This window comes from Callorhinus ursinus, unplaced genomic scaffold (genome assembly GCF_003265705.2).
Source record: "Callorhinus ursinus isolate GAN/ISIS: 27379988/994484 unplaced genomic scaffold, GSC_fseal_2.0 scaffold51, whole genome shotgun sequence".
Taxonomy (NCBI): domain Eukaryota; kingdom Metazoa; phylum Chordata; class Mammalia; order Carnivora; family Otariidae; genus Callorhinus; species Callorhinus ursinus.
In genome coordinates, this window is record NW_027397113.1 from 4,792,928 (window position 1) to 4,817,652 (window position 24,725).

The 24,725-nt window shown below is 49.2% G+C and overlaps 1 protein-coding gene across 5 annotated transcripts in view; it reads right to left on the reverse strand.

The window, feature by feature from the left end:
• DPP3 (dipeptidyl peptidase 3) overlaps positions 1-24,725 on the reverse strand; it is a 37,834-nt gene that overhangs the window by 4,463 nt on the left and 8,646 nt on the right. For 4 of the 5 annotated variants that reach the window (XM_025878719.2, XM_025878718.2, XM_025878722.2 and 1 more), the window contains exons 3-16: positions 21,854-21,943; positions 21,172-21,309; positions 20,580-20,654; positions 19,883-19,976; positions 16,891-17,021; positions 16,648-16,778; positions 16,514-16,572; positions 13,235-13,429; positions 12,943-13,055; positions 12,534-12,626; positions 11,091-11,153; positions 10,867-10,991; positions 10,631-10,751; positions 9,151-9,330 (exon numbers count right to left, since the gene is read on the reverse strand). In XM_025878719.2, the coding sequence (XP_025734504.2) occupies positions 9,151-9,330; positions 10,631-10,751; positions 10,867-10,991; positions 11,091-11,153; positions 12,534-12,626; positions 12,943-13,055; positions 13,235-13,429; positions 16,514-16,572; positions 16,648-16,778; positions 16,891-17,021; positions 19,883-19,976; positions 20,580-20,654; positions 21,172-21,309; positions 21,854-21,943 (1,608 nt within the window). Of the gene's footprint in view, positions 1-9,150; positions 9,331-10,630; positions 10,752-10,866; positions 10,992-11,090; positions 11,154-12,533; positions 12,627-12,942; positions 13,056-13,234; positions 13,430-16,513; positions 16,573-16,647; positions 16,779-16,890; positions 17,022-19,882; positions 19,977-20,579; positions 20,655-21,171; positions 21,310-21,614; positions 21,744-21,853; positions 21,944-24,725 lie in introns of those variants that run through there. The other variant, XM_025878723.2, reaches the window with a different exon arrangement.

The following is a 24,725-nucleotide window of genomic DNA, read 5'->3' on the forward strand; positions in this document are numbered from 1 at the left end:
ATGTTAGCCTACTGAGCCACCCAGGTGCCCCCTGTTTTTTTTTTTTTCTTTGATTTTCAGATTGATTTTGAGTGCTTTGCCTTTTCCTTTGTATTAGATATTTAATATCCAGATTTTTCCCCCTTTGAATGTCAGATTTGTCTCTTTAGTTTTCTTATTTTGTATAATAAAACTCTTTTGGAATCTTAGGTTAAATTAGACTTCAGACAAATGTGTTTGCATCACACATACTTTATATCAGTGGAGTGGAGGTTCTGATAGCATTTAAAGTGAATCTAATATATAAAACATGATCTGTAGAGTACTGTCATCCAATGAAAAACAAATTACACAGTTCATTCTCTCACTCTAAAATATGGCAGATCAATTGTTAATGCAGTTTTCATAATTAAGCTTAGAACATTACGGTATTTGAAGACATGACACAGATGAATTTGTGGTTTTGCATAAATACGACGCTGATACATCCATCTGTGGCATTTAGTGATGAAGCAAAACAGCTTTCCTAATAGTCACAGCTTGTGGCTTCATCAGAATCCTGTCGCATCATCTTTTTCCTGTTCTCTGTTGTCTTTGTGATTTTGGCATATATTTTAGGAATGTATGTAAAATATGTGAATAATTTTGTTAGAGAAGAGCCCTAAGTTTGTGTACTGTGCTTTCATTAGGTAAGTCTTTACTTAGATATTTCTAATTGCCTACCACATAAATTCCAGACCCTCAAACTTGTCATAAGGGACTCCATTTTAGCTGTGCAGTGTGATGTTCCCCCAGGCCCTCAACTTTTTTTTTAATGGCTTGATTGAGCTGTAGTTCATTTGCCATACACTTCACCCATTTTTTTTAAAGATTTTATTTATTTATTTGAGAGAGCGAGAATGAGAGAGAGAGCGAGCACATGAGATGGGGGAGGGTCAGAGGGAGAAGCAGACTCCCTGCTGAGCAGGGAGCCCGATGTGGGACTCGATCCCGGGACTCCAGGATCATGACCTGAGCCGAAGGCAGTCACTTAACCAACTGAGCCACCCAGGCGCCCCCAATTTTTATTTTTTTAATTAAGTAGGCTCCATGCCCAGTGTGGGGCTTGAACTCACAACACTGACATCAAGAGTTGCATGCTTGGGGCGCCTGGGTGGCTCAGTCAGTTGAGCCTCTGCCTTCAGCTCAGGTCATGATCCCGGAGTCCCAAGATCGAGCCCTGCATCAGGCTCCCAGCTTAGCGGGGAGTCTGCTTCTCCCTCTGTCCCTCACCACCCCCAAATAAATAAAATCTTTTTTTTTAAGATTTTATTTATTTATTTGACAGAGAGGGAGAGAGAACAAGCAGGGGTGGAAGGGTAGAGGGGGAGAGAGAGAGAGAAGCAGACTCCCCGCTGAGCGGGGAACCAGATGTGGGACTCGATCCCAGGACCCTGGGATTATGACCTGAGCCGAAGGCAGACACCCAACTGACTGAGCCACCCAGGCGCCCCTCAAATAAATAAAATCTTAAAAAAAAAAAAAAGACTCGCATGCCCTACTAACTGAGCCAGCCAAGCGCCCCATGTTAGCTCCTCCCTTGACTGCATCCTGGGGCTTCCTGTCTGAGGAAATAAATAGTCCTCGATTCTGTGCTTATCATTCCCTTATGTTCCCTGAATTCTGCTCTGGACCACGTTATTTTAACTTTTGCTTGTGTCCTGTGATTTGCTTTTTCTGCTTGAGGTATGTGTGAGATCTGTCTGTGTTTGGGCATGCAACCATAGTTCACCCTTCTCACAGCTGTCCACTGTTCCACTTATAAACACCCCACAGGTGAATCCCTTCCCATGATGGGGGCAGCTTGTGCTGTCTGCCATTCAGCAATGCCATGGACACCCTGGATGCCTCCTGATGGACAGAAGGAGAAGACGCAGGTTTCTCCGGGAGAATCAATGGTCTGGAGGTCAGGTGAATGTTCCACCTTTCACAAGCCCACATTGCTCTCCAAAGTTGTTGCACCAGCTGATGCTCCCGGAGGCAGTGGCTGGCAGTCCTCACCGCTCTGTATGCCAGGTGGTGTTGGCAGTTTTCCATTTTTGCCAAGCTGGTGGGTATAAAGTTCATGTGGTAAGCTGTGCTTTCCTGATTGCTCAAGAGGCAGAACGTCTTCCCATAAGTTGATGTGTTATTCATTTTTCTCTTCGGTTCATGAGTTTTGCTTATTTTTCTGCAGGGTTGTCTTTTCTTCCTCACTTTTTTTTTTTTAAGTTCTTCATATATTAAATACTAACCTTTTGTTCACACATTATGTGGTAAATACCCTATCTTAGTTTAAAACTTATCTTCCCACATTCTTTATGGTAACTTTTGATGAATAAAAGCTATTTTTATTTGTATTTTTAATTTTATTTATTTATTTTAAAAAGACTTTCTTTTTCAGTAATCTCTACATCCAACGTGGGGCTTGAACTCACAACCCCGAGACCAAGAGTCACATGCTCTACCGACTGAGCCAGCCAGGCACCCCCCAAAAAGCTATTTTTCATGTAGTTAAAGGGACCGATCTTTTCCTTGATGGCTAGTGCTTCCTGTGCTTAGAGAAATTTTCCTTCACTCGTAGGTCATAAACATATTCTCCTCTGTTAAAAATTTTGCCTTTTCTATGTAAGCTGTTAATCCTGGGATTGACTTTGTGTATGGTAGAAGGTAGAAATCCAGTTCATCTCTCCATGAGGATAACCTGTTGTCTCAGCATGACTTATTAAATGGTCCCTCCCTCCTTTAGGGGTCTGCAGTGTCCCTTCTGTCACATACCAGAGTCAATGCTGCTTCTTGATTCTGTTCCACTGGTCAATTTGTCTATTCCTGCCCCAGGGCCACACTGAACTTAATTATCTTAGAATAAACTTTGGTATCTGGTGGAACGAGTCCCCCAACTTGTTTTGCTTCAGGAGTGTCTTGGCTCTTACTGGTGATCCTTTAGGCTTCCGTCTAAATTTCACAATCAGTGCACCTGGGTGCCTCAGTCAGTTGAGTGTCCAACTCTTGACATCGGCTCAGGTCATGATCTCAGGGTTGTGAGATCCAGCCCTGCACGGGGCTTCACACTCAGGGGGGAGTCTGCTTGGGATTCTCTCTCTCCCTCTGCACCGTCCCCCTACTCTTGCACACTCTTATAATTATAAATAAATAAATAATAAATTTCACAATCAGCTTGTCAAGTTCCATGAAAAACCCTCTTAGGACTTTTTTAAGACTTTATTTATTTTGAGAGAGCAGAATGAGCAAGAGAGAGCACATGAGTTGGGGGGTGGGGTCGGGGCAGAGGGAAAGGGAGAAGCAGGCTCTCCTCTGGACAGGCAGCAGGATCCCAGAACCGTGGGATCATGACCTAAGCCAAAGGCAGATGCTTAACTGACTGAGCCAACCAGGCACCCCCCTCCTGGGACTTTATTCAACCTTGTGAAACTTTTATTGATTTCATCAATTTGTTTGTAGATTCTTTTGACTTGCCTAGTCATATAATCTGCAACATGAAGAGTTTTATTTCTGCCTAATGCCTAAACTTTACATTTTTTGTCTTGTTTCCTTCCAAAAGCTAAGCCCTTCAGCAAACTGTCAATCAGAAGTGGAAATAGGGAGCATTTTTGTCTTTTTTTCTGATTTTAAAGGGAATGTTTTAGTGTTTGAACAGATGACAGTTACTGTACTTTCGATTCTGAGACATTCTTTATCAGTTAAGAAAATTCTTTTTTTGGGCGCCTGGGTGGCTCAGTTGGTTAAGCAACTGCCTTCGGCTCAGGTCATGATCCTGGAGTCCCGGGATCGAGTCCCACGTCGGGCTCCCTGCTCGGCGGGGAGTCTGCTTCTCCCTCTGACCCTCTTCCCTCTCGTGCTCTCTGGCTCTCATTCTCTCTCTCTCATATAAATAAAATCTTTGAAAAAAAAAAGGAAATTCTTTTTGGGGTGCCTGGGTGGCTTAGTCAGTTGAGTGTCCGATTCTTGGTTTTCGCTCAGGTCATGATCTCGGGGTCATGGAATTGAGCCCCGAGACTCCGCACTCCACTCAGCGGGGATTCTGCTTCTCTCCTTTTCCCTCTCCTGCTGCCCCTTCCCCATCTTTACTTTTTTTTAAAGGTTTATTTATTTTTATTTTTATTTATTGATTTATTTATTTTTGAGAGTGAGAGAGAGCAAGCACAAATGGGTAGAGAGGCAGAGGGAGAAGCAGACTCCCCACTGAGCAGGGAGCCCTATGTGGGACTCGATCCCAGGACCCTGGGATCATGACCTGAGCTGAAGGCAGCCACTTAACGGACTGAGCCACCCAGGTGTCCAATGTATTTTATTTTAGAGAGAGAGAGTGAGTGAGCACAAGCAGGAAGGGCAGAGGGAGAGGGAGAGAGAATCTTAAGCAGACTCCAAACTTAGTGTGGATTGTGATGCAGGGGTTCACCCTCAGGACCATGAGATCAGGACCTGAGCCAAAACTAAGAGTCCAGCACTTAACCAGCTGAGCCACCCAGGGGCCCCTCAAATAAATAAATCTTTAAAAAAAAGTTCTTTTCAGTTCTGAGTTTTCAAAAAAGTTTTTATCATAATGGATATAAATGACTTTCAAGAGCTTTTCAAAAATCTATTGAGATGATCATGGTTGTTCTCTTTTAATCTGTTAATACGGTTATTTTCAAAAATATATTTTCTAATGTTAGATAAACCTTGCATTTCTGGGATAAACCCACATTGGTATGTTCTGGATTTGGTCTGCTAGGATTTTGTTTAGAATTTTGGCATTTATATTTTCCTTTCTGGAACTATCTTTGATTTTGGTATCCAGGTCAAACTAGCATAATAAAATGAGGTGGAGAATATTCTCTCTTCTTCTATTACCTGGAAGAGTTTATGTAAAATTGATACCATCTGTTACTTGAATATTCTGAAAGATTCACCTATAAAACTCTGTAGGCTTAGTATCTTTTGTATGAAGACTTTAGATCATTGATTTAATTTTTTTTTATTTTTTAAAGTATTTATTTATTTGACAGAGACACAGCGAGAGAGGGAACACAAGCAGGGGGAGTGGGAGAGGGAGAAGCAGGCTTCCCGCCGAGCAGGGAGCCCAATGCAGGGCTTGATCCCAGGACCCCGGGATCATGACCTGAGCTGAAGACAGACACTTAACGACTGAACCACCCAGTTGCCCCCACTGATTTAATTTCTATAATGGCTATAAACTGGTCAAGTCATCTATTCATGAGTGGACTTTAACAAGTTTTATTTTTCTCAGGAGTTGTCCAGTTCACCAAAGTTGTGAATTTTATTGCCGTAAATTACTGTTATATTTGTAGTTATGTGCCCTTTAAGTTTCTACTCTTATTTGTGCCTTCACTCTTTTTTTCTTGACAAATCTTGTCAGATGTTTGTCGATTTTATTATCTTTTCAAAAACCAACTTTGGGCTTTTTGGTCTTCTCTATACTTCTCTTTCAGCTCCTATGTGTCCGCTAGTATATTTGTAATTTTCCTCCTTCTATTTTCTTTTTGTTTTTTTAAGTTAGGCTCCTTGCCCAGTGTGGAGCCCAACATAGGGCTTGAACTCACAACCCCAAGGTCAAGACCTGAGCTAAGATCAAGAGGCAGTCGCTTAACCAACTGAACGACCCAGGCACCCCTCCTCCTTCTATTTTCTACTTAATTTCCTTCTCTTCCCTGAATTCTTAAACTTGATGAATTTATGAACTGGGCCTTTAATCAGCTCTAGGAAATTCTCAGCCATTTTCTCTTTTAATATATGCCTTTTCCTACCTTCTCCCTCTCCTTTCATTTGGAGCTTTGTTTACATACCTTAGACTTTTCCACACTGTCCCCCACGACTCTTCACCTCTCTTAAATTTTCTATCTTGGTCTCTGTGCTACATACTGTATATTTTCTTTTATCTTTAGCTGGATCTCAAACCTGTTTATCCTGCCTATTTTTAGTTTCAGTGGTGTTACAGTTTATTTCTGGGAGTTCCGTTTGGTTCTTTTCCAAATATCTGACATTTTGTGGGTCTGATCCTTACCTCTACTGATTTGAAGGTGGCAAAGTAGGACTCCTACTATGGCTCCCTCCAAGTAAGACCCAGGGTTATAAGGATTCTTCAAGGGATGGGGGAGACCTCCAGAGGGACAGTTAAAGAGAACATCTCTTCTTTCTCTCTTCCCAATAGTACTGAGCACACAGAAAGTAGTGGAGACACATTCATCAAGCCGACACATTAGATCCCACCAGCTTAAACCAGAGAGCTGGTAACATCAATGCCAATGGGAGGCAGGACAGATAATAGGGAGCAGGCTGGCCAACTGGAGAGTCATGCCATGCCCAAATGCCCAAATGTGGTGGCTGCTGCTCAGTTTCAGCCAGTTGTTTACATGGGATTTGAGCCTATTGATGCCAGTCCTTCCAAGAAGCCAGAAATACAGATTTATACCCAACCCTGCCAATTTTCACAATACAAGGTGGGCCAAAATGGACCGTGTTTGTGACCTTGGCAGAAGCCTCTCCTCGTGGAAATTGCCTTCACCTTCCCTACTTGCTACTTGCTGTCTCATTGCTGTGCTCTTGGCTTTGGCTAGGGGGCTGATAAGACAAATAGCCACACCAACAACGCTTCCATATTCTGTATCTTCTATAAAAAAGCTATTGCTGAGGTGACTGTCCTGCTGAATGATTCCTCTCATACAGAGACCCAACTGGTTCACTCCCTAGAATGGAACATTCTGTGCTTGTTCACTACTCAGGCACAGTTCGATACTGGACTAGGATTTGGCAGATTTGATTCCTTCATCTAGTGACTTATTATCATTAACAAACTAGAATAATTCAAGATAGAAAAATTGCAAAGATAGAACAGAGAGTTTGCCTATGCCCCTTGTCCAGTTTCTCCAGTTAACGCTGTACAAAATTGGTACATTACTATCAACTAAACTCTAGGCATTTTTAGATTTCACTAGTTGTCCCATTAATGACCTTTTTACTATTCCAGATCTAAGACCCATATTGCATTTTGCATCTAGTGATTTTTTTTTTAAGATTTTATTTATTTATTTGAGAGAGATAGAGTGTGCATGGACAGGGGGAGGAGCAGAGCAAAGGGGAGAGGGGGAGAATCTCCAGCAGACTCCATGCCGAGTGCAGAGCCCTATGCAGGGCTCGATCCCAGGACCCTGAGATTACGAACTGAGCTGAAATCAAGAGTCAGACACTTAACCGACTGAGCCCCCCAGGCCCCCTACTGATTTTTTTAAGATTTTATTTATTTATTTGTTTGACAGAGAGAGACATAGGGAGAGAGGGAACACAAGCAGGGGGAGTGGGAGAGGGAGAAGCATGGACCCTGGGACCATGACCTGAGCCAAAGGCAGAGGCTTAACGACTGAGCCACCCAGGCACCACTACTGATTTCTTTTTTTAAGATTTTATTTATCTGAGGGGCTCCTGGGTGGCTCAGTCGTTACGTGTCTGCCTTTGGCTCAGGCCATGGTCCCAGGGTCCTGGGATCGAGCCCCACATCAGGCTCCCTGCTCCTCGGGAAGCCTGCTTCTCCCTCTCCCACTCCTCCTGCTTGTGTTCCCTCTCTCCCTGTGTCTCTCTCTGTCAAATAAATAAAATCTTAAAAAAAAAAAAAGATTTTATTTATCTGAGAGAGAGAGCATAGCAAGAGAGAGAGAGCACATGAGTGGGGGGGAGAGGCAGAAGCAGACTTCCCGCTGAGCAGGGAGCCCAACGTGGGCCTCAATCCCAGGATCCTGGAAATCATGACCTAAGCCGAAGGCAGAAGCTTAACTGACTGAGCCACCCAGGTGCCCCTGCTTTTTAATTTCTTTCTTTTTTTTTTTTTTTAAAGATTTTATTTATTTATTTGACAGAGAGAGAGAGAGAGAGTGAGCACAAGCAGGGGGAGCAGGAAAGGGAGAAGCAGGCTCCCTACCGAGCAGGGAGCCTGATGCGGGACTCGATTCTGGGACCCTGGGATCATGACCTGAGCTGAAGGCAGATGCTCAACCTACCAAGTCACCCAGGTGCCCCTGATTTTTAATTTCTAGTTTTATTGTATTTTAATGGCCAAACACATATCTTTTATTAAAAAGTGCCTTAAATCCTTTCTGGAAATAGGTGGGAGTATAATCATGGAGGTATTTGCTGAATTGAAGGCTGGGCCTTTTATCAGTTGAAAAAGCTGGCAGGACCCAGTTCCACTGGAAGGTACTGCAGTGAAGAGTGGGCCTTGAGTGGTTCTCAAACTTTGCTGAATGTCAGACTCACCTGGCAGGCAGGTAAACATGCAGATTCCTGGGTCCTGCTCTCACAATTTCTGAATCAGGTCTGGGGTGGTGCCCAGGAATCTGCATTTGTAGGCTGCTTCTGGGTGATGCTGATGCTGCTAGTCCATGGACCACACTTAATGTCACATGGGCTTGGAATCACAACATTCTATTTGCTCAGTATGTCGTGTCATTTGCTTTTTGCCAGGTGAGGCAGGCGATGTATCCCATTTAACAGATAAGAAAAGTCAGGCCCAGCAAGGCAGAGTATGTTGCCCCAGGTACACGGCTGGTTAATGCTGACATCAGAACCCCAAACAGTCCCGACTCTAAGCATCCCTACGTGGGAGGGAAGCCGAGGCCACGCTGACCACTGTCTTTCACTTACTAAGCTCCAGGCTTCCTTCTGTCCCTCAACCCACAAAGCTCAGTCCAGTCCCCAAACCAGACTTTGTGCTTTGTTTCTTCTGCTCTCAGACCTTCTCATAGCTGGTTCCTGCCTGGCACTCAAATTTCAGCTTAAACGCCATCTCCTCCAAGAAGCCTTCCCTGACCACCCAGGCTAAGGAGGCTCTGCATTCCTTTTCCCTCCAATTTCACTTGCTATCGTATCACCAAGTTTTATTGTCTTTACAGCTCTGGTCATGATTTGAAATCATCTCATTCGCTTATTGTTTACATGTTCACTACAACATAAGAAACTGCTTACAACTTATGCTCAGTGCCTGGCATATGGTAACACTCAGTATACACACTTGTCTGATAAATGAATGAATGAATGAATGAATGAACAAACCAACAAACACAAGGATGATCAGAAGGTTACGAGGCAGTACTAGAGGGGAGGAGACAGGGTGAGGCTGGAAGGCAGGAGGGTTCCGCTTACCTGAAGTTTCCTCAGGAACCGCTCCAGGGCGGGCTTGCCCACAGGCCGGATCTTGTTGCGGTCAAGGCGGACCTGGGCATCTGGGCGCCCATCAGCGCCTGTGGTGGGAGTGACAGTAACGAGTCCCTCGCCAGCCTCCAGCAAGACCCTCAGGATCACAAACCGGGCCTGCATGTGGGCCTGCAGGAGCCAAGAAGAAAGGAATTATTTACATCCCTGAGATACGACATATCAAAAGCTTGGTCCAAAGCCTGATATACAGTATGTGCTCATTAATTGTCAGTTATTCTTACCCCTTCATTCTCCCTCACCCCTGTGGGGCTTTTTCTGCCTATTCCTCTCCCCTTAAATGTATCCTCCCCTCTCTGCTCATAAGGGAAGGCAGGCTGCCCTGGGAAACAGGAAGGCCATTTCCAGGCAGGTCCCAGAGCCATGTACCCCCCTTGCCAACCACCATGCCCTTTGCTGCTCCAGACCCCACCCGATGATAGCAGATACCCCCAGGGGTCCCCCACAATCCAGGTCACCAAGCACTTTCTCTTCTACAATCTTGTTTGCATTCAACAGTGGGAGCAAGTGGGCATCATGAACCCCAGTTTACAGATGACAAAAGAGGCCCAGAGAGGTGAAGTGACTTGCTCAGGGTCACACAGCTGTTAAGGGAGATCAAGGACTCAGACCTAAGTTTCCTGACTCTAAAACATGTATTCTTCTGATGACATAAGATTGCGTCCTCGGGCGCCTGGGTGGCTCAGTTGGTTAAGCGACTGCCTTCAACTCAGGTCATGATCCTGGAGTCCCGGGATCGAGTCCCACATCGGGCTCCCTGCTCAGCAGGGAGTCTGCTTCTCCCTCTGACCCTCTTCCCTCTCATGCTCTCTATCTCTCATTCTCTCTCTCTCAAATAAATAAATAAATAAATCTTTAAAAAAAAAAAAGATTGTGTCCTCGAAACAGACTTGTATGACTTTTAAGAACATTCCTGTTGTTTACCCTATTTCCAAAGTACATCTCATAACTGAGCAGCCTAGCCCAACAGCTCTGGAGGTAGACTGCTTGGATTTGAATCCTAAGTTACTCAATGTCTTTGTGCCTCAATTTCCTCATCTCTAAAATGAGAGTAATAATAGCACCTACCTCCTGGGGTTGACAAGGGGAACAAAGAGTTAATTCAAATAAAGTGCTTAGAACTGTGTGTTGCAGAGTTAAGTCTGATGCAAGTCAGCTATTAGCAGTCCTATAAAATCACCTCATCTGATTTCGCCCTCAGAGGTGGGCAGGGAGATTATTATTCCCATTGCACAGTCAGGGACACTGAGGCTCACAACAGCGTGACTTACCCCCATAAGCAGTGGAGTCTGGGATTAAACCCACTTCATGTGCCTCTTAGGTAGATAAGGTTGTCCCATCCTTACACCTAGAATCCTGACCTTGGCCCCCCCTGCAGGCCTCCCCCTGCCGGCTCTCTGCTGGCTCCCACCTGTCTCCAGCTGGAGGTCTCAGGGGTATAAAACTCCAGAGCAAGCAGCCCAGCCCGAACCATGTTGAGCCAGTTCACATAGATCACGTCTTCCGCATCGGCCCCCTCGAAGCCAAAGATCCTGGGGGAGGGACAGGGAGGTGGCAGGGGCAGTCAGAGGCTGCCTGGGTCCTGACCCCCGCCAGTACGCCCTCTGTCCACAAGGGAGGCCCACCCCCCATGCCTGCTGCCCGTACTCCAGAACTTGGCGGTTGAGGCAGAGGTAGAGGCCCACACTTTCAGCCCGGCATTCTTCGTAGCTAGAGGCGATGGTGCTGAACTTGCTGTCCCAGGTCTCCCCACTCCGGTACCAGCTCTGAATCTGGGAGGGGAAGCCCGGGAAGTAGGCTTAGGAGTAGCTGCCACCCCAGCATACCCAGCCCCCCCAGCACCCGGGGGGCTCCGCCGAGGCCGCCCTCACCTGCTCCCCCGTCTCTGGGTTGATCACTGTCTCCTGGTCAAAGTTAAATGCTCCTTTCTCATCCTGTAGAAGGGTCAGGACATAGGGCAAGTGAGGGAAAGGTGCCTCTGCCCCAGCCCAGTACTTCAGCCCGGGGATTTGAGCGCCATCCTCATGCTGCGGCCTCCAAACCAGAGTCCTCTGACCCTGGCTGCCCTCTCAGAGCCCCCAGCCACGTGAAAACCCAGACCCAGGATCTCTGGACCCCAGATATGTGCCAGTGGATGGGCTAGAAGGTGGGATGCTGCTCCCCTATGCGCTTCCCAGCCCCTCTCCCCATGCTGGCAGCATATACCTTCAATAAGCATCAGCCTCGCTATCCACTCCACATGCCAAGTGTCTTTCATGCTCCATCCATTTATTCCTCACAACCACCTCCCCCCAGGAAGGTTCTATTACCCCACTTCACAGAGGAGGAAAATGAAGTCCAGAGACTATGAGCCCCAACGGGGAATCAGAGCACATAACCTCCACGCACACTATCTCTTTACAGTAAACCCATTTCCAGAGGGCCTACGGTGTCAGGCAAGCCCTAGGGCTTTGCTTTTATTCCTCATGATGGCCCATAGTAGGAGTCAGGGTCCCTGTTTCACAGATGGGCCAACTGAGGTTCAGTAAGGAGAACTGACTTGTGCAAGGACACAGAGTGGCCACATTTGTCCCCATTTCCCTGTGACTTCAAAGCTTGGACAAGGACAAAGTTTGCCAGGCTGCTGCCCCCATTAGCTGCTCTCTGAATCGCCCTGACCTCCAGCCCCTCCTGATTCAGTGACGTGCCCCACCTCACAGGGAGCATACCCAAACCAGAACCCCGCTCTCTCTGATGCCCTGGCCCTACCCCCCACCCCCCACCCCCCGCCGGTCATCTCATCTGTGCAGCTCCGTGCTAGGGGTCCATCATGGGCTCTCCTCAGCCTGGCAGAAAGGCTGTCTGTCTTCTTTGTATTCCCTGAGTGGGTGCCCCAGGGGCTCCAGCCACTCTGATTGGCTGGTAGGAAGGGGCTGACAAGAAGTGACTCACTCCCTGTTAATGCCTGGAAACGCACAGGTTCTAGGGAATAGTAGTCCAGAGACACACCATGCTTCAGCCTCAGGACTGGGAGCCTGCACAGACTGCGCCTCACAGCCTCCCTGTCCCTGGGCTGTCTGAGTCCCACCTCCAGGGCAGGCTTCCTTGGCCTGAGCCAAGCCACTCTTCCTGTGAAGGAGACCTCAGCTGGGCTGTCCTGAGGACCCTGTACCCTTGGGGCTCCTGGGACATCTCGGGGGAGGGTGAGATAGGAACTTCCCTCCTTTAGGGGCCATTTTCCCCACCTAATCCAAAGCCCGTGAGGACAAAGACGGAAGCGGCTTCACCCTGATGGGGTTGATCATGGGGGAGGGGAGCTGCGGGCGAGTTCTCACCTGCACGAAGAGCTTGCCGCTGCCATGGCCCAGCAGCTCATGCAGTCCCACCTGCACATCAAAGGAGGGCCCCTTCCAGCGGATGTACAGGTCCTGCCAAGACAAGCAGAGGCCCATGCTGCCTACGGCCCCACCACAGCCACATGGCCTGCTGATGCCCCGGCTGCCGAACCGAGGGCCTGTGGCCGCCTTCCTGCCAGGCTCCACGGGGGCCCCCCGCTTGGCCCATCCCATCCCAACCTGGAGGAAGGGACTGCCTCCACAGTTTGACAGGTGAGCGAACAGGCCAAGTCTCAGGGCCACCAGGCCGGCTGCCGCGCTCTTTCCTCTCCCTGCACTGGGCCCCCTGACTTCTTGTGTCAGCCATCAGGCCAGGCCCGCCCCGAACCCGTGGGCTGCTGGTGCCCACCTTGTCCTCCTCCTCCAGGAAGGTCAGCTTCTCCCGCTGCGTGGCATAGGCCACAGCCAGCACGTTCCCCAGTGAGACATTCTTGAAGCCATCCGTCTGCCTCAGGTCGTCATCTGGAGAAGGTAGGGAGGGAACCAGGGAGAAGGGGCAAACATCAAGGGCCACAGATAAGGAGTCCAGACAAGAGGACCAGGCTGGGATGGAGAACTGAGCGGGGCATGGGGCCAGGGCAACTGTGTGCAGGGGGAGGGGCGACTCTTAGGGGACATTGTTGCAGCTTGAGGAAGCTCACAGTTGGGGATGTTGATGCCAGCAGGGATGCCAGAGCCAGAGAAGGTGAGAACATCCAGGGAGGTGAAGTCGGGGGTGAGGAACTTGTCCTTCTCGAAGGCCGGGGGCCAGGGCAGTTCCTTCAGCAGCTGTTCTGCACTTGCCACCAGACACTCAAACTTGGCACTCATGGCCTTGTTCACCATGGCCACAAAGCCTGTAGGGAGAGAGTGGGCGGTGGGCTGGCGGGGTTTGGGAGGGGTCCCGTACCCCACTCAACTCCGGGACCCCTCTGGCCATCATGCAGGCACTACACGTCTGCTGTGTGCAGTACCCTTTGTGGGCCAGTGGGGCGAACAGGGACCCAGGCCTGGTCTCGTCTTCATGGAGGTCATGAGGTGGGTGAGACACAGAGAAGGCTTCGCTGGGTAACACCTGAGATGGATCTTAAAGGGGATGGCGGGGAGCACAGAGAGCACCCTATCTGATGAAGATCAGATTCCCGATAGAAGGGACTGCGTGAGCAAAAAACATGTTCTTTTGGGGCCAACTGAACTGTCCTGCAAGGCTCGAGCATCTGGCTTGAGAGGTGGTGACTGAGGCTGCTATGCAGGAGGCCTGGGACTGATCCTTTTAGGTTTAATGCGGTTGGAGATCCTAGCTTCCGGTTGCTGTTTCCAAAGTTGCACTCCGTAACATGTAGTTTCTATGAGAGCCTTCATAAAGAAAGAGCTTCCTGGTCAAATAAGTTTGGATAATACTATATGCTCTATCCCTAACTTCTTAGAGATTCTTAATGTACATTTGCATATTAGAGGTACTGAAGAGTCCTGCAAGCAAGACCCCTTACTGCTTAGCACTGAACCCTTCTTGGTGTAATTCCTGTGAACCCTGCATGAGCTATGCCTTGCAAAGGCCTGGCCTAGACTGCTGTGTGGTCAGGCTCCTGCAAAGAATGGATTAACTTGGCCAAGGGTTACACCTGGCAAAGCTTCCCTGTCTGGAGCCACCGTGTCGGGTGGAATTGGCATAGCAGGTCAGGAAGACAAGATGATTAAAACAGCAAAGAAGAAAAAGCAACCTCCGGGATTGTTTAAATAAATTAGGGGGCAGGTATATGATGGCACGCCATGCAACTGTTAGTCATGTCGTACAACAGCAGATGTCATGGGAAATTCTAATATTACGCAGCTATTAAAAAGAACAAGGGGGGATGGCATGCCTGTGCCTGGGTGGCTCAGTCGGTTAAACATCTGCCTTTGGCTCAGGTCATGATCTCAGGGTCTTGGGATCGAGCCCTGCATCAGGCTCCCTGCTCAGCGGGGAGTCTGTTTCTCTCTCTCCCTCTGTGCTCTCTTGCTCTCTTTCTCTCTCCAACAAATAAATAAAATTTTTAAAAAATAAAAATAAAAAAATAAAAAATAAAAAGAACATGGGAGAGTCTGGCTGGCTCAGTCGGTAGAGCATGTGACCCTTGATCTCAGGGTCATGAGTTCAAGCTCCAGATTGGGCATGGAGCCTATTTAAGAAAATAAATAAATAAAAATAAAAAGAAGATGGTAGGTCTATACATATTGATATGAAAACATACTTAAAATATTCAGTGAAGAAAGCAAGTGGCAGAACAATCCATAGAGCATAATCTCACCTACCTGGATAAATTAAAAGTTTTGTGTGGGTGCTTAAACAAAGCTCTGGAAAGACCTGCACTCAACTGTGTGAACTGCGGTGACCTCTGGAGGGGAGTGTCACAGGGGACCAATTTCACGTTTTATCCTACATACTTCTGTATTGTTCCAATTACTCAAAACAAACATGGATTTTTTTAAATCACACACACACACACACACACACACACACACACACACATTTTTAAGCATTTATAGCTCTATATAAAAATAAAAAAGAGGGGCGCCAGGGTGGCTCAGTCGGTTGTGTGGCCAACTCTTGGTTTCAGGTCAGGTCATGATTTCAGGGTCTTGGGATCAAGCCCCGCATCGGGCTCCCTGCTTAGCCTGGGAGTCTGCTTGTAGATTCTCTCTCTCCCTCTGCCCCTCCCTCTGCTTCCACTCTATCTCTAAAATAAATAAATAGATAAATCTTAAAATAAATAAATAAAAACAAAACCCCCCCACAATGTACACTCCCAATTTTAACCTTGAGGTGGGAGGAATCACAGATGATTTCTTTAGTATGTTTTCCAAAATTTGTGACTGTGAACACGGACTACTTTTCCTCTCTTTTTTTAAGATTTTATTTATTTATTTATTTATTTAAGATTTTATTTTTAAGTAACCTCTATACCCAATGTGGGGCTCGAACTCACAACCTTGAGATCAAGAGTCACCTGCTCTACTGACTGAGCCAGCCAGGTGCCCCTGGACTACTTTTCTAATAACTACAAGGAGTTAGGTAAAGAGGGGACCTCTGAGATCAAGGCCGCTTAGGATGGTCTGGGGTCCTGGCCCTCAGAAAGGCCTGGAGAATCAGGACCCAGGCAGGGAAGCTGCAGGTGTGCACACCTGTCCTCCCCTCTGGCCCCTGTACCACCTGTGCCCTGGGCCTGCATCTTTGGGCTCAGATCTAAGCCCCCCACCAGCTGTTGGGGCTTTCCTCTCTCCTCCCAAGCTAATTTCTCTGGCTTCTAGCAGTTGGATTTTCCAGACTCTATCCCCATGGGCTGGGGAGGATAAGGCCTGGCACAGAAGTCTAAATCCTCAGGCTGGATGCCCTGCCTCGAACAGGTGGGGGTATGGATATAGGCATGGGGGGCCAAGGCGGCCTCCCACCTGCCCTGGGATGACAGTAGCCAAGTCAAGTTCCCAGGCATGATGGTAATTATGCTCCTATTTACCCAGGACCTTTTATGTGCCTGGTGTTGTGTTGAGCAGCCGGCATATAATACCTCACTTCCCACGACACCCAGAAGGGAGTGACCGATGCTCAGATATGGGGTTTACCCAGCTGGGGAGGTCACACAGCCTGTGAGTGGCAAAGCCGGGCTCGGAACGGCCACAGCCTGTGCCCGGATGAGACAGCACAGCAAAGTGGCTCAGAGCCAAGGTGCCAGGCTCAGCCACTCACCAACTATGCCTCGATAACCACTTCCATAAAGTGAGGACAGTAATTGTCACAGGACAGTGTCCAAACAAGCTCCTATAGCTAAGTGCCCAGTGCCTGGTAAATCATCAACACTGGTTCTGGTTATTTGTAGTATTATTGCCAAGGGGGGGAGGGGAGAACCTTCAGGGGATACTGGGGTAAGCGTTTGCAAGCTGACCCCCCTCCTCCCAGGAGTTACCTTCAAACTCTCCACGGGAACCAAAGGGGTCTCGGTAGCTCTCGATGAACCCGATGTAACTGGGGGAGTAAAGGGCAGAGATGGAAGAGGGGCAGGCAGGAGGGGGGCAGCCGGGGCGAAGGCTGGTGCCTCACCTCTCCACGATGGGGCCTTTGTCCTGTATCCAGAAGCGGGAGCCCCTCTTGTGGGCCTCGATGGAGCCCTGGGTGAAACTTTCTATGTACTGAGCCAGCATCTGTTCCTGCTGGCTGTTGGCTGCATACGCCTGGGGGTGAGCAGGGGTCGGTCAGCCTCAGGCCACCCACCTGTCCCAACACCTGTCATTGCTGTCCAGAGGGATCTGGAGCTTGCACCCCTCAGCCCCCAGCCAGCCCTACCTTGGCCTTCTCCAGGTGCTCCACCACCTTCTGGAGGATAGGGGCGTAGTCCCCCCGAGTCACCTGGAAATGGCTCCCCCGGAATTCGTAGCTCTTCAGCTTGGAAGTCATTTCAGAATGCAGAGCAGGCTCTGAGGGAAGAAGGATCGCTCAGGGAAAAAGCTAGCGTAAGACACCCCAGCAAGCTTCTCACCATGACACTCTTACTCTAAGATCTTCAATGACTCCCCACTGCCTACAGAAATTAGTATAAACTTTCATTTTCAAAAAATAGGTATATAGTTAACTCATTTAAGCCTCACATCAACTCTGGGGGGAGTTATCTCCATTTTACAGTTGGGGAAACTAAGGCACAGAGAAGTAAAGTAAGTTTCCAAAGATCACACGGGCAGCAAGTGGCACAGCAGGATCCAAACCTAGGGTGGCAAACTGTATTTAGAAAGACAGTCAACCCCGAAATGTAAGGAGCCTTATAAAGAGATGAGAGGGTGAATAGGAAGTAGGAGGTACGGTGAGAGAAGACGCTGGAGGGGGGGGGTTGGGGGAAGGGGACATGAGCCAAGGAAAGCAGGCAGCCTCTAGAAGCTGAAGCTGAGAGAGGCAAGGAAACAAATCACCCCCTGGAGGTCCCAGAAGGAACTGGAGTCTTGTTTCAGACTTTGGACCCCCAGAGCAGTAACAAAATAACTTTAGGTTATTTTATGCCACTACATTTGTGGTGATTTGTTGTGTTTTGCTTGTTGCCGCTGAGCAGTAGGATATATTTCTAGGTTATGTTGTAAAAGAAAAAAGAGAAACGCAGTGTCTCCCACCTCCCAAGGTGACATCCCCCATCAGGAAGTGGGGGCTCTTGGCCCTCCTCCTGACGCTGGGCAGGCTTGTGACTCTAGCAGAAGTGATGCCACGGGACTGCCAAGGCCAGGTCATAAAAGGTGACACAGCTTTTGTCCACCCAAGATGGCTCTCTTGGGGTGTCCACCAAGCCACCCAAGGTGGCTCTCTTGGGGTGTCCACCAAGCCACCCAAGGTGGCTCTCTTGGGACGCTCACTGGTGGAGGCCAGCCAACATGGGCAATGTGAAGAAGCCATGTGAGGCGTTCTGGCCCATAGCCCCTGCTGAGGTCCCAGCTGACAGCCAGCATCTTTCATCGGCCGTGGGAGTGTGCCTGCAGGTGATTCCAGCCCCTGGCTGCTGATGGCACCCCAGCCTCCAAGTCTCCCCAGCTGAGGCCTCGGACACTGTCACCAGGCACAAGCTGTTCCAATTGTGTCCCATCCCAATTCCTGACCCGCAGAGTCTGTGAGCGTGAAGAGGTGGGCTTATAACCCTAAATGTGGGGGTCATCTGTACACAGCAAGAGATAACAACACACCAAGTGCACTCAGGCAGCCTGGCTCCAGAGCCTCTCTCTCCTCGGTCAAATCCAACAATGTGCCAATCCCTAAACTTTCCCTCCACCATGCTCTGGGGCTCACACGTTCCCTCCATCAGAGGGTGCCATCTTCATCTACCCCCACACCAAAGATCTGAGCTTCTACCAAATGCTAGCCACTGGGGAGACAGTGGTCAGTGAAACACACAATTCCTCCTCTTGAGGAGCCGGCAGTCAACAGCAACAACAAAAAAGCCTGGGCAGTTACTGGGTGTGCTGCCGGGAAAAGAGAAAGTCATGGAAGGACAGGGCAGGGTCCTGGAGAAGGTGATGAGCAGGTGTTCATCACGAGAATGTGTAGACGAGAGGGAGGACTTCGATGTGGGAAAGGGGACAGACCGTGCAAAGTTCTGGACGGCATATGTGACAGCACGGGGTTTTCAGTAAACTACCAAGTATGGCTGGGGCACAGAGTCTAAGTGGGAGGCGGGCAGGGATATGGGGCTGGGGGCTGGCAAGTGGAAAAGGGAGGGCCAGGTTGCAAGGGTCCTCACAGGGGTCTGGGCCCCAATTTTCCTCTGAGAATCCTCCTCTCCCCACCTCCAATTCGGGTGCATGGGAGGGGCTGACCTCATCATCACCCGGCTCTGAGGCAGGCTTGGGATCAGGGTCCAGACAATCAGAGATCTATCTGTCCCTTGGCCACAGGGATTGGTTCACAGATAAATACGGGACCCAAAACAGAGAAACTAGAGCCACTCCCAGACCTTATTGAAGAAACTTCTGAGAGAAAGGGGCCCTCTTTCTGCTGGAGTGGCCAGGCTGGTGTCTATCAGGGCCTGTGTGGGAGGAACACGCCATGGATGAAGTGAGAGAGAGGACCCCAGGCACAGAGAGAAATCTCTCGAAACACGGTCCGAGCAGCTGGGTCCAGCTGTGCTTGAAGCCATCCTACTCCGGGCTTCTTAATTACCCAAGCCGGTTAAGTTCCCTTCTGGTTTAGGCAAACGTACAAGAGTCTTCACCTGGGAAGAGTTCTGAGCGCTAGAGCCCGCGGAGGTGGATTTGGGCTTTACCCTGAGGGTACTCTGAGAGATATTTAAAAAGCAGACTATAGTATGTTCGCCACCTCCCCCTTTCTATGTTCTCCCGAACCTCCAAGACCCATCGGGTCACCTCTTCCACTAAGCCTTCACTGATGGGCAGTTTGGATTTCTCTTCTAGCCTGCCACGCGGCAGGTGGCCCAGCCTCTGTTCCCATTGTTCACACGGATTGTTATCTTTTGTGCCACTGCCTGAAGGATGGGGACCGTCAGAGGCTTGCGGCAGTAACATCCACCAAGTGGCATGGAACCCCTCTCCCTGCTCTCATGTCTCCCCCTGTATCTTTACTGTCACAGCCAGCCCTGCAGCTCGTGTCCCCCTCCTAGGTACCACCGGACGCAGAGCACAGCAGGGAGCACGGCGCCTAGTAAGTCTGCAGTCAACGTGTGCCGGAACTATTAGGCCTGTCCCTCCCTGCGGGGCCCAGTAACCCCCGTCCTCAGTCCGGCCCCCTCCCCCTCCCTGGGGCCAGGAGTGCTGAGGAGGGAGTAGAAGGGGTGTGTGAAGCAGCTCACCCATGCCAAGCACAGAAGCCAGCCGCACCTCGTAGCAGGGCTTCCCATCCTGGCTGACGCCCTTGAAGAGTCGCGTGTTGTAGGCACTGAGGTTCTGGAAAAGACCAGGGCAGGGGTTTGGGGAAGAAGAGTAAGTCCAGAGGGGGCCGCAAGGTGGGAGGAGGGAAACGGGTTCACACCAGGGAGAGAAGGTACAGAGGCAAAGCAGGCTGGGGCGTCTGGGGTATCGTGCCTGAGTCCGCAGTGATGGGGAGAGAGCAGGTGGGCAGGCCAGGCCGGGCTCCCCGAGACGCTCTGCTCTATACGCTGAGCACTAAGTTTACTGAGTGCTGACCCCACTGTGTCAGCTGACCCAGGGCTACGCAAGGCAGTGCACGTGGAAACTGTTGCTGGGAGGTGAACCCCATAAGGGACTCCAGGACCTAATTGGAGCAGCTCTGATGTCTCCACTGTCCTGCCCTCAGGCTGTCACGAAGGCCTTCGGCCTGGGGCGGGCAGGGGCAGCTCCATCACTGGCACGTGTGGGAATGTCCTCCTCGCTGGAGCCAGGCCAACTCTTAGACAAGGATTCCCAAGTCTTTTCTGCTTCAAATGCCCAGGACGCCGTGTCTCCGGACCCAAGCTGAGATCCGGGAGTGGGTGCCAATGGCGAGGAGGCCCTGTCAACCCACTGTCCCAAGTTCCCCAACCCTCAAACCTGTGAGTCCAGAAAGTCTTGGGCCAGTTTGGCATCTTCCATGGTGCAATCCCCAGAGAAGTAGGTGGTGATTCCCTGTCGGGGAAAGGGACAGATGGGAGGAGGAACTGCCGAGGTCAGGACACATTCCCCCCAGCCCCTGGCTTCCTGCACTATCCTCCCAGCAGCCTCCACCCTGCCCCCTCTCATCTCTTTCTCAGGGGAGAAAACCGTAACACAAATCACACACAGAGGCCCATCCCCAGCCTTCCTGCAGCTCTGCTCCACCCTTTTGCGGGCTGGCCCACCCTGAAGGCTTGCCATGTCCTTCACACCACGTGGCTGCCAAGGGGCCTCCAGGGGCGGGAAGCCTGGGCTCCCTCCTTTCCCATCTTCCCCTCCTCAGCTCCCTTGAGCTCTCAGCTCTTCTCTTCTTCCCTTCTGCAGGCTGTCAGAACCGGAAGGGCATCCAGAAAGCATTCCATCCAACTTGCTTCCTAGTTTACAAATGACAAAACTGAAGCCCACTGCCTCCTTATGCGGTATCCTTCCCTCCATGCCAGGTGACTCCAAAGGATGCCCTCCACTCTCCTGTAAGGCTGGGGGGCCTCACCTCTTTCCCCAGCCCAAGGTGTCGAAGCCTCGGCTCCAGAGAGAACATGAGCTCCCTGCAGGTCTGCCAGAGGCTCCGGACTTCTTCCGGGTGCTGCTGAGCCGCCTTAGTCCCCAGGATCACACGTTCCAGCTTCTCCTGCAGGGGAAGAGGCCATAGGCTCAGCTACACCGACCAAGGCTGTCTTCTGGACCTTCTACACCCACCCCCCAGCTCTTCTCCTGCAGTCTAAGACCTGGCTCAAAGTGCGGCTGATGGACTAGCAGCATCGGTATTGCTTGAGAAATGTTGAACCTCAGGCCCCACTGCAGACCCGTTTGGTCAGAAGCTGCATTTCAACAAGACGGCCAGGCAACTTGTGTGTGTGAGTGCTGAGAGCCCGGGTGTAAGAGCGGCCTCTGCCTGAGATGGGCCTGAGCTCACAGTGCCAGTGAGGGACTCACCATGCCCGGGCCTCTCCACCATCCCCAGTGATGAGATGACCAGGCTCCATTTTCGCAAGCACTTAAGTTCATACATTCTCCCCTTGTATGCCCTCAGGTCAGCACAGTCAGGAAGAAACACTGCTTTCCCTTTATATGTGACAGGCATGGCAGTGACAGGGTCAAGGTTCCACTTAGGGCCCCACTCCCACCCCTCCGGCCCCAAATTCCTCACCTTCCCCAGCCCTCCCTCAACTCACCTTGGGCAGGTTGGGAACAAACTTGGTGTCGCCAAAGGACTTGTAGTTGCCCATGTTGGAGTAGACACCGGCAGCATACACCAGGAACGCCTGGGGGGGAGGTGGGCATCAGAGACCCGGAAACACAGACCGCCCCCCCCCCAACTGGACCCCACCCCAGGGAGGTTCCCTTCTGAGATGTTAACACCCAGAGGAACCAGTATAGGCGAGACTGGGAAATCTGGGGGCAGGACCCAGATCCCAGCAGGCCCCAGTCTGGCCCCAACATACTTTCACAGACCAATCTCCACACACCCAGTGTCCAGCCAAACCGGTCTTCTCAGCAGCCCCCAAACACACCCACCTTTGTTCCCGCTATGCCCAGCACCCTCTCAGCCTCCCGCGGCCATTCCGTAGGAGCCCTGAAGCCCAGCTGAAACACTGTCTCTGCCTCCTTCTGCAGAGAGTCTGTCTTCTGCCCCCAACCAGCCCGGCAGCTGGAACTGGAAGCATCCAATGTTAGAGTTGGAGGGGCCTTGATCATCTACTCTATAGCTTTTGCAGGACAAAAACTTAGTCTCCCTTCCTCTGGCAACAAGACCTCAGTCTTCCTCTTGGGAAGGGGGGTCTCCCTCCCTGACTCCGGGGGTAGTCCCAGGCTCAAGCTAGACAGTAAGAGCCCTACCCAGGCATTTCCTAGTGGCAAAGAGCCTCTGTTTTTATACTAGGGATCATGGAGCCTGGAGCCCCTGGAGCTCCCCTGTTGGAGTGAAGAAAGAAAGCAGGGCTGAGAGATGAAGACTGCATCAAAATGGTATCCCTGAGCCCCTGAATCCAGCCGTGACTGAAGCCTGCGCTAGCCCTGGACTTTTCAATTATGTGAGGCAGTAACGCTCTCTTTTTTAAAATGGACTTCATTATTTAGAGCATTTTAGATCCACAGCAAAACTGGGCAGAAAGTATACAGATTCCCCATGTACCTGCTGCCCCCCGACATGAACAGCCCTCCTTATTATCAACGTCTCCCACTGGAGCGGCACATTTGTGCCAACTGATGAACCTACCTGGCCACATCATCACCCAAGACCACAGTCTACATTAGGGTTCACTCTTGGTGTACACGCTATGGGTTTGGACAAATGGATGGCATATATCCCCTATTACATACGATACATTACTCTATACTATAGAGTAGTTTCACCGCCCTACATATCCCTCCCCTCAATGCCTGGCAACCACTGATCTTTTTTACTATCTCCAAGGTTTTGTCTTTTCCAGAATATCATATAGATGGAATCAAATGTATGTAGGCTTTTCAGATTGGCTTCTTTCACTTAGTAATATGCATTTGACTTCCCCCTGTCTTTTCATGGCTTGATACCTCATTTCTTTCTAGCACTGAATAATATTCCATTGTCTGGTTGGATCACAATTTGTCAACTCAGCTAGTGAAGGACATCTTGGTTGCTCTCATTGTTGGCAACTGTGAATAAAGCTGCTACAAACATCCATGTGCAGGCTTTTGTGTGGACATAAGTTTTTACCTCATTTCAAGATTTCACCTCAGTAAATAGCAAGAAGCATGACTGCTGGATCATATAGTAACAACAGATTTCTTTTGCAAGAAACTGCCGAACTACCTTCCACAGTGGCCATATGAGTTTGCATTCCCACCAGCAATGAACAAGAGTTCCTGTTGCTGCACATCTGCAACAGCATTTGGTGTTGTCATGTTTTGGATTTCGGCAAAGCTAATGGGTGTGTAGTGGTTATCTCATTATTTTACTTATTTGCAATTCCCTAATGACATAGGATGTGGAACATCTCTTCACATGCTTACTTGCCATCTGCATTTCTTCTTGGGGAAAGTATCCATTACTGTCCTTGGCTCATTTAATTGGGTTGCTTGTTTTCTTACTGTTGAGTTTTGAGAGTTCTTTATATATTCTGGCTAGGAGTCCTTTATCAAATATTATCTTTTGCAAATACTTTTCCCAGTCTATGGCTTGATTTTTTATTCTCTTGACAATGTCTTTCACAAAGCAGGACTTTTTAATTATATTGAAGCCCAGCTTATCAACTATTTCTTTACGGATCATACTTGATGTTGTACCTAAAAAGTCATCTCCATACCCAAGGTCATCTAGATTTTCTGTTATCTTCTGGGAGTTTTACAGTTTTGTATTTAACATGTAAATCTGTGATCCACTTTGAATTAACTTTTGTGAAAGATGTAAGGTCCATGTCTGGTCTAGATTCTCTTTCTTTTTTTTTTTTTTTTTTTGCATGTGGATGTCCAGTTGTTCCAGAACCATTTGCTGAAAAGACTATTTTTACTCCATTGTGTTGCTTTGCTCCTTTGTCAAAGATCGGTTGACTGTATTTATGGGGGTCTATTTCTGGGCTCTTTATTCTATTGCATTGATCTATCTGTCTGCCCTTTTGCCAACACCACACTATCTTGATTACTGTAGCTTTAGAGTAAGTCTTAAAGTTGAGTGGTGCTGATCCTCCAACGTGGTTCTTCTTCTTCACTCTTTCCCCAATATTGTGTTGAAAATAAAATAACTTGCTGGGATTTTTAATCACATTGCACTGAATCAATAGATAAAGTTGGGAAGAAATGACATCTTTTTTTTTAAAGATTTTATTTATTTATTTGAGAGAGTGAGAGCACAAGCAGAGTGAGGGGAAGAGGGAGAAGCAGATTCCCCACTGAGCAGGGAGCCCAACATGGGGCTTGAATCCCAGGACCCTGGGATCATGGCCTGAGCCGAAGGCAGATGCTTAACGACTGAGCCACCCAGGTGCCCCTTAATTTCAAATCCTTATGGTTCCTTTCTGGTATATTAAAAGCAACTGACTTTTGTGTGTATATATATATATATTATTT